Here is a 7,624-nt window from a genome sequence, read left to right as displayed (position 1 = left end):
TACTACAGGAAGTCGTGATCTGTGAGGAATGGCCATACCTTCTTGATGTTTCAAAATGTGTGCATAAATAGAAACATAAATTTCCAACTTTAGTCTAGTCAGTATGTAACTTCTTAGAATCTTTCCTGCAAACAAAATCTCTGCCATCTGAATAATGAAGCTCAAAGTTTTGGAGGCAACAGATTCTGATATTTGTGCCACAGTAGTTTGGCTTTTCAATTATTTTCACCTGCTATAGATACTTCTTATATCATATATCATTTCTTGAAATTATCATCTCCTCGAGCTAAGTTTTGTGGGTATAGTCCATACAAGTTTTAAAATGAGTGGTAGGATTTTTTTTGCCAACTTGTGAACTCAAATTGGCAAGGAATGACAAGAACCATCATTATTACTTTATAACTGAGTCATATTCTCATTTTGCAGTCATGCTAGCAGAGAGTTGAAGCTATTGAAGTATACTGAAGAGATGTGAATTTTGCATCAAATGGTTCAAGAACTAGCATCTGAAGTATATTAAGTTACCGATTTATAGGAATTCAGTACTGCACACTACTTTCATGTTTGTCAAGTTTACAAGAAATAGTTCAAGTCTGCTACCTCGATACTCTCAGCCGACATCTCTATCTCCTCAGTCATGGAGTGGAGTTGCAGCCCGCACTTCTTGTCGTGCTCCCTATGACCCGTCTACTCATCTTGATTCAAAAATCAGGGGTAATTATAAATTTGTAATGTAGTCCCTCTCCTCATGGACGTTATAGTTCACGTATCCTCTCAGCCGAGCCTATGCATGTGAGCTAAAGCATTGTGTTATATTCCACATGTGTTGTGTTTGAATACCATGCAGAAGATTCATGAGACACTTTCTCGTAATAAAATTTGGCAAGACACACACATGAATGCTGAACTGCAATGGAGCATGATGTCATAGACGCACCACATTGGAGTTGAGAACTCTTGGCATAAGACTTGAAAAGGCAACCTATCCTGAATCTCTTCCTATGATCTGATTTGGTTTGTGATGTGAATTGACAAAGTATGTCTTTTTAAGATTTACATCAATTATCACGGAATTCTACATGGATATAGATTTTGTAGTCATGAAATTGTCCATCAAACAAATACTTGAACTTATTAGGATGCTTACATGAAGAATATGTCACATGAACTGCATCAACCTTATCGGTTTTGTGAAGTGTTTTTTAGTAAGTTGTCCTTGCAAAATGATCGTTTGCACTCCAGTTTGTGACCTTATTTAATATCACACATATCATGTATTGGGCTCATGGAAGATGAGACACTCGCACGTGTTTCCTTCTCCTCACCCATGATCTTTCTAGGAGCATCATTGCAACCATTGCCTATGGATCGGCACCCCTTCCCGTTGGCCATGGCTCCAACATAATGTTTGCCTGCTCTACAAGTCGATGACCAAGCATCACACGTTCCTCAAGTAACGATGTTCGCTCACAAAATTAATCTATTTATAGATCCTACATCCTACACCGGCTACTCTTTGTATTGACGCAATCGACTCAATCCTCAACAACGACGTTGCCTCCTCTACATCCCCATAGGTTAGACAAGCTTCCTATTGAATCCGATAAGCACTTTCTTTGTGTCTTACATTCATGCTTATGCTCTTTTGCAAACAAAAACTATTCCAGTTCATATGCCACATAGCTCCTTGAACAACTAAAGCAACTATACCAATTTTTTAAGGATTTACCGATGTACTTGTGTTTTTCGCTTTAAATCATTCGACCAGTTAAGTTACATGCTAAAACCTTCTACATTATTTGGCTCCAACTAATGTACACTTCTCTTTTTAGGACGAAACCATTCGGTCAATAAAGCTCGGTACTTGAACTTTAGGACTGTCACCACTATCTGCATAGACAGATTTTATGTTGATAAGAATTTGTAAGTATGTTCTAACAAATCCAACTTAAAAGGAATTTTGACAACTAATTAGATGCATTTTTCCTCATGTTGCTACTACTACTCACAGTGCCGAGAGGTTGAAAATAGTTAAAATCCCACAGTTAATAATTTTAATAATGAGTGTACTCTTGCTTCAATTCCATTTTGTCCTCCTAAATTGACCATAATTGTGTAGCTGAACATCAAACTTTTCAAAAATGGGAAGCAACTGCAAGAGCACCACCAATAGTTATAAAGAACTCCTTGAACCACTCAATGAAGCATCCATTGACGGTACAACTTGCTAGATATGGTGATAGCTGGGGGTGGTGAGGACCACGGTGAGGCTCATGCGGCCATGAGTTCCATCTTTGATGAGGGGTTATGGGCCACGAATGTCCTTTAATGTTTGATTATGTGGTTTGCTCTATGAGGATTTGATTTGTTGGTTCTATAATTGCCATCAGAAGAGGGAGTTTTGAGTTTTTACTCATTCCTTATGAGAGCCGGTAGAGATCTCCCCTCTTTTTGATTATATATGTTGATTGCTTTGCTTATTACATCAGAATCAGGTTTCACTTTTATGCAAATGGTAATTTGCAGGGCAAGAACGTGTAGTTATCTCGAAAAGGAAAATTTTACATTCACTTAGAAATACCAAGGTGTTTCCATTAGCAAATTTGGTTGTATGTTCATATATTTCTAATGTGATTCCCAAACAATACTTAGTTCAAGTATCAGATTATATCATCTCTTTTTATGAACATACCCGGTCAATTCCTATGATAACTACAACGTGAAGAACAATGAACTTTCAGCAAACTTTAATCTGCTCACATCTTACAATATATACTACTCCCTCCGTCCTAAATAAATGATTCAAAAGTGACTCTACTTTGTACTAAAGTTAGTACAAAACCAAATTATTTTTGAGTCACTTATTTTAGGATGGAGAGAGTATATCCCTAGCATTCATCTTTCGAGACAGATGAGCGCAATAGTAATACCAAGTGTTCCTTGTGCAACAACAAGACAATGGTAAGCAACCTCAAAACAAACAATGTTAAGGAACACTTCTTTTTAAAGATAGTATTCATTGTGTTGCTTCACTACAAGCCGATTGAATTTCCTCCCTTTGACGACTTCACAATATATGGGCCAATTTATGCTAATTTAACTTTTGGCTCTCAAACTTTAATGTGTTTATAACAATTCATATTAATCTATTGTAGAAATGGACGGGCACGGCAACGCGCGCCTTTCATGATCTAGTAAAATCGGGAAACAGAGCGTCACGAGCGTTCGATCAGATCACAACCGAAGCGTTCGGATCTTCGCTAAATTATGAGCGTTCGGAAAATACATATATCGTTTAAACTATGGGCCCAAGCACGATCAATCCTAGCCTCGAGCAAAATGGTCCAGCCTGGGGAAGCATGCGGCCCAGGGCAACGCAGTCCAGTCACCCAGGTACATTTGCCAAAACTGTCTAAAAAAACCAGATACATTTGACAAAAGAAAAAAGACTAAAAAAAACCAGACCCTCTTTAAAAGACTAAAAAAATTGCCTTAATTAAGGGCAAGTACATTGCTTTAGACGGCAACAGTCCGGAATACATACCCACGTCATATATAGTTTTTGTTATACTAGCAAAATAACCCGTGCGTTGCAACGGAAGAAAAACAATAATAATATCCAATGGTGCTGATCATATTATGTCTTTAAAATTTTAGGACATTTCTTGCAATGCATGAACATTTTTTGAATTAGCAAACATTTTTTTCAATTGCACTCAAAAAATAACACACAAACTTTTTTTCAAAATCATGGACTTTTATTGTTTTCACCAATATTGTTCTCAAAATTATGAACATTTTTTTGAATATGCGAATATTTTTACAAAAATCCTGGGCATTTTTTGAATTCACAAACATTTTATATTTTCTTCAAACTTTTATTTCAAAATTCCCAGTTTTATAAATTGCAAAAGTTTTTCAAAGTCCTAACTTATTTAAACTAAAAAATGGAACAGAAAAATGAAAATAAAAAATGAGACTAAAAACAGAGGCACGAAATGTTTTAAAGATTTTTACACGGACTTTTGTTTAAAATCGTTGACTTTTTTTATTTTATGAACATTTTCTCAAAGTTTAAATATTTTTTTATATGCAAAAAAATTTCAAAACTCCTGAATAGTTTTTGAATTCTCAAAAAAAATGTTTTTTTATATTTTATTTCGAACTTCGCAGTTTCTTAAAATTGAGAAAGGTTGTTTGAAGTTCTAAATTATTTAGAGTAGAAAAACAAAATGGAACTGAAAAGAAAAATAAAAAAACTAAACTAAAAAAACAGGCGCCCACGCATGGGCCGGCCCAAACAGGTATGCTGCATCTTTTTCTAAAGCCTGGAGCGTAATATAGGAGGTGCCTACATGGGCTGGCACAGTCCAGAGGTTTTACTGTTTGAAACGTTTTTATGACTTGCATTGGTGGGTAATTTTAGTCAACTTTAAGGGTAATTTAGATGACGTACGGAAGAAGCACTATTTGCTTTATTAGTAGGTAAGGTAAGATGCAACTTCTACGATGGGTTTTTTTCTAATAATTGTCTGTATAGAATTATCACTGCCTGAAACATTATCTATGCGCTACCAGCAGCACCAGTACCGACGCCAGCCATACAACAGGAAAAGAGGCGTCGTTAGCCAGCTATTCTCATGCGATTAGACCGTTTGCCAAATTACCGACGACTTCTCCTTTTTCTCTTCATCTCTCCTCCATCTCACCAAATATCTTAGGTGGCACCTCCTATAGACAGTTGAGTCAACCCCATTGTACATGCCCTAAGAACACACTTTTAGTAGAGCGTAGAGACAGACGCATCATGCCAACCTTTCTTCTTTGCGTGGCGACTCGCGACACCGCACCGCAGCAGCACGTACGTACGGCGACGATCCATGCCAAGGACAGGCTTTGACAAATGCATGCAGGGCATCGTTTTTCCCCGTCGCTCTTTTGGCAAAATCTTGGCCAAGGCTCGCTCGATGCCCATTTCTCGCGCCCAACACGGCCAGCTAGGGCCGAGTAGTACGTACGTACGGTTGCACTTGCACAGCGTGAGCCGGTGGCGAAACGGCAGCTAACTGGGCAGCCGGCCGATGGAGTCGCCTCCCTCCCCCTGCCGCGAATGCAACGCTTCCTTCCCTTGTTCGTAAGCAACTGCATTCCCTTCCCGCCCCGTCCCGTCCCGTTCCGTTCCACCAGGCGCCCGCCTCGACTCGTTCCACGGCCACACCCAACCGGAAGCACTGTCTGTCACTTGCTGTGTTGAGTGCTGAACGGCGCGGTCCATGGTGGGTCGAGTCCACGCACGCACGCACGCACGCACGCACGCACGCACGCGGCAACAAAACGCGCGGTCGCGTTCATGCGCCCGCGACTCGCGCGGCATCGGCGTTAGCACTCTGACGCATCGCATCAAATGCGCGATTACCCCCTAGCCTAGCCACTTGCTACTCCCTTCGCGCACCGCCACCGCCCGCGCGCGTCGCCGCTTCGTCTCCCTCCAGCTCCTCCCTCTTCCCCGATCGAACCATCGCCTCGCTCCGGCCCCGAGACGCACGCACGCACGCACGCGTCGCCGGCGTGGTGATCAGCCGAGAGGCTGCGCGGCGGCATTGTCCCGCCGGCACTGACCCGGAGCGGCCGGCCGGCCGGTCGGTCGATGAAGCCGCTGTACCTGCGGAGCAGCGGCAGCTTCAAGAAGCTGCTGCTCTCCCTCTCGCCGCACCGCGCCAAGCGCGTCCACGCGCCCCCCGACGCGGCCGAGGAGTCTGAGTCGGCGCCGCAGGAACGGAAGCCGGAGTGGGAGTGCTTCTCGTACGAGGAGGTGCGGCGGGCCACGGACGGCTTCCGCGCGGGCAACCTGGTGGGCACGGGCGGGTCGTCGGAGGTGTACCGCGGCGAGCTGGCGGACGGGCGCGCGGTGGCGGTGAAGCGGCTCCTGGGCGCGTCGGCCTGCGAGCGCCGGGAGCGGGACTTCCTGGCGGAGCTCGGCACCGTGGGCCACGCCCGGCACCCCAACGTGTGCCCGCTCCTCGGATGCTGCGTCGACCGCGACCTCTACCTCGTCTTCGCCTTCTCCGCCCGCGGCTCCGTCTCCGCCAACCTCCACGGTACGCCGCCCCACACCCCCAGCACGTCGTCCGTAACAGACGACGCACCTCTCCTAACGGCCATTAACATAAATGTTTCTTGAATCAGACGACGGGGAGGGGGCGCCGGCGATGGGGTGGGAGGCGCGGTACGGCGTGGCGGTGGGCACGGCGAGGGGGCTGGAGTACCTGCACAAGGGGTGCCGGCGGCGGATCATCCACAGGGACATCAAGGCCTCCAACGTGCTGCTCACCGACGACTTCCAGCCCCAGGTCAGTCCCTCACTCGGTCATCTCCATCGTCGATCGATCGATCGATCCTCTGCTCTGCTCCGGCAGCCCTGACTGACGCGTGCACTGAAAACGAAAAACAGATCTCCGACTTCGGACTGGCAAAGTGGCTGCCGACGGAGTGGACGCACCGGGCGATCGCGCCGATCGAGGGCACCTTCGGGTGCCTGGCGCCCGAGTACTACACGCGCGGCATCGTGGACGAGAAGACGGACGTGTTCGCCTTCGGCGTCTTCCTGCTGGAGGTCATGGCCGGCCGGAAGCCGGTGGACGGCACCCACAGGAGCCTCCTCAGCTGGGTGGGCACCTGCCAGACCGACCCAACATTTCTTGGCCGCGTGGCCGTTGCACCAGCCTCCGCTCCACACCAGCACACGTTAATTAATTTATATAATGAATTAATCTCGTCCAAACAACGCGAATGCAGGCGAGGCCCCTGCTGAGCGAGGGCAAGACGGAGGCGCTTGTGGACCCGAGGATCGTCGCCGGCGGCGGCTACGACGCCGAGCGGGCGCGGCGGCTGGCGTTCGTGGCGTCGCTCTGCATCCGCGCGTCGCCGACGTGGAGGCCGTCCATGACAGAGGTAATTAAGCTTACTTGCAAATCTTATTCTTTACACATCACAATCTGATCGGGCTCATAATCTGATCGTGGCGGCATGCATTGCGACGAGCAGGTACTGGAGCTGCTGGAGGGCGTGGAGGCCATCAAGGAGGAGCGGTGGGCGATGCCGGAGCCGGAGGCCGGCGACGACGAGGGGGAGGAGGTGTGGGGCTTCGACGACCTCGACGACGACGAGGAATCCGGCACGCCGTCCCCTTCCTCAACGTCCTCGGCCTCGAGCGCTTAGCACGGGGCCAGGCTAAGATTGTCTCATCAGCAGACGACCGCGACGCTCGACGAAAATTTTGCTCCTACCCAACCCACCCACCTGCTCCGCCGTGCCGGGGCCCACTTGTAAATGACACTACCGCAAAAAAAGGTTTTTCGCTGTCGAGGCTGTGAATACAAAGGTTATCCATGAAAGGCAAGTGAAACCACCCCCGTATGTTGACGCGACGAGAAAAGAAGGTGCTTGCGTGCGATACGAATTGCAAGGCAGACTGAGGGCTTTGTCGGGCATGGTATCGGGAAAGAGACCGACCGACCGACGTGCCCTACCGAGAAGTAGTACTGTACCTGGCTGGCTGCGCCGGTTGGGTTGGGTTGGGTGCTTGGGTTCCGGTTGTATGGACGACGGGGAGAGCGGGCGTGCA

At 46.9% G+C, this 7,624-nt stretch overlaps 1 protein-coding gene across 1 annotated transcript; it reads left to right on the top strand.

Moving 5' to 3' along the window:
• Window positions 1-5,378: 5,378 nt before the first annotated feature.
• LOC123410378 (probable receptor-like serine/threonine-protein kinase At5g57670) lies at window positions 5,379-7,394 on the top strand. The gene is made up of 5 exons (XM_045103318.1): window positions 5,379-6,098; window positions 6,187-6,350; window positions 6,452-6,667; window positions 6,796-6,951; window positions 7,045-7,394. The coding sequence occupies exons 1-5, from the start codon at window positions 5,648-5,650 to the stop codon at window positions 7,216-7,218; spliced, it is 1,161 nt and encodes a 386-aa protein (XP_044959253.1). The 5' UTR covers window positions 5,379-5,647; the 3' UTR covers window positions 7,219-7,394.
• The last annotated feature ends 230 nt before the right edge of the window (window positions 7,395-7,624 follow it).

The sequence above is a fragment of the Hordeum vulgare genome, chromosome 7H, assembly GCF_904849725.1.
Source record: "Hordeum vulgare subsp. vulgare chromosome 7H, MorexV3_pseudomolecules_assembly, whole genome shotgun sequence".
NCBI classification, from domain to species: Eukaryota; Viridiplantae; Streptophyta; class Magnoliopsida; order Poales; family Poaceae; genus Hordeum; species Hordeum vulgare.
Note: the sequence above shows the minus strand (reverse complement) of the source record. Positions and strands in the feature narration are given on the sequence as shown.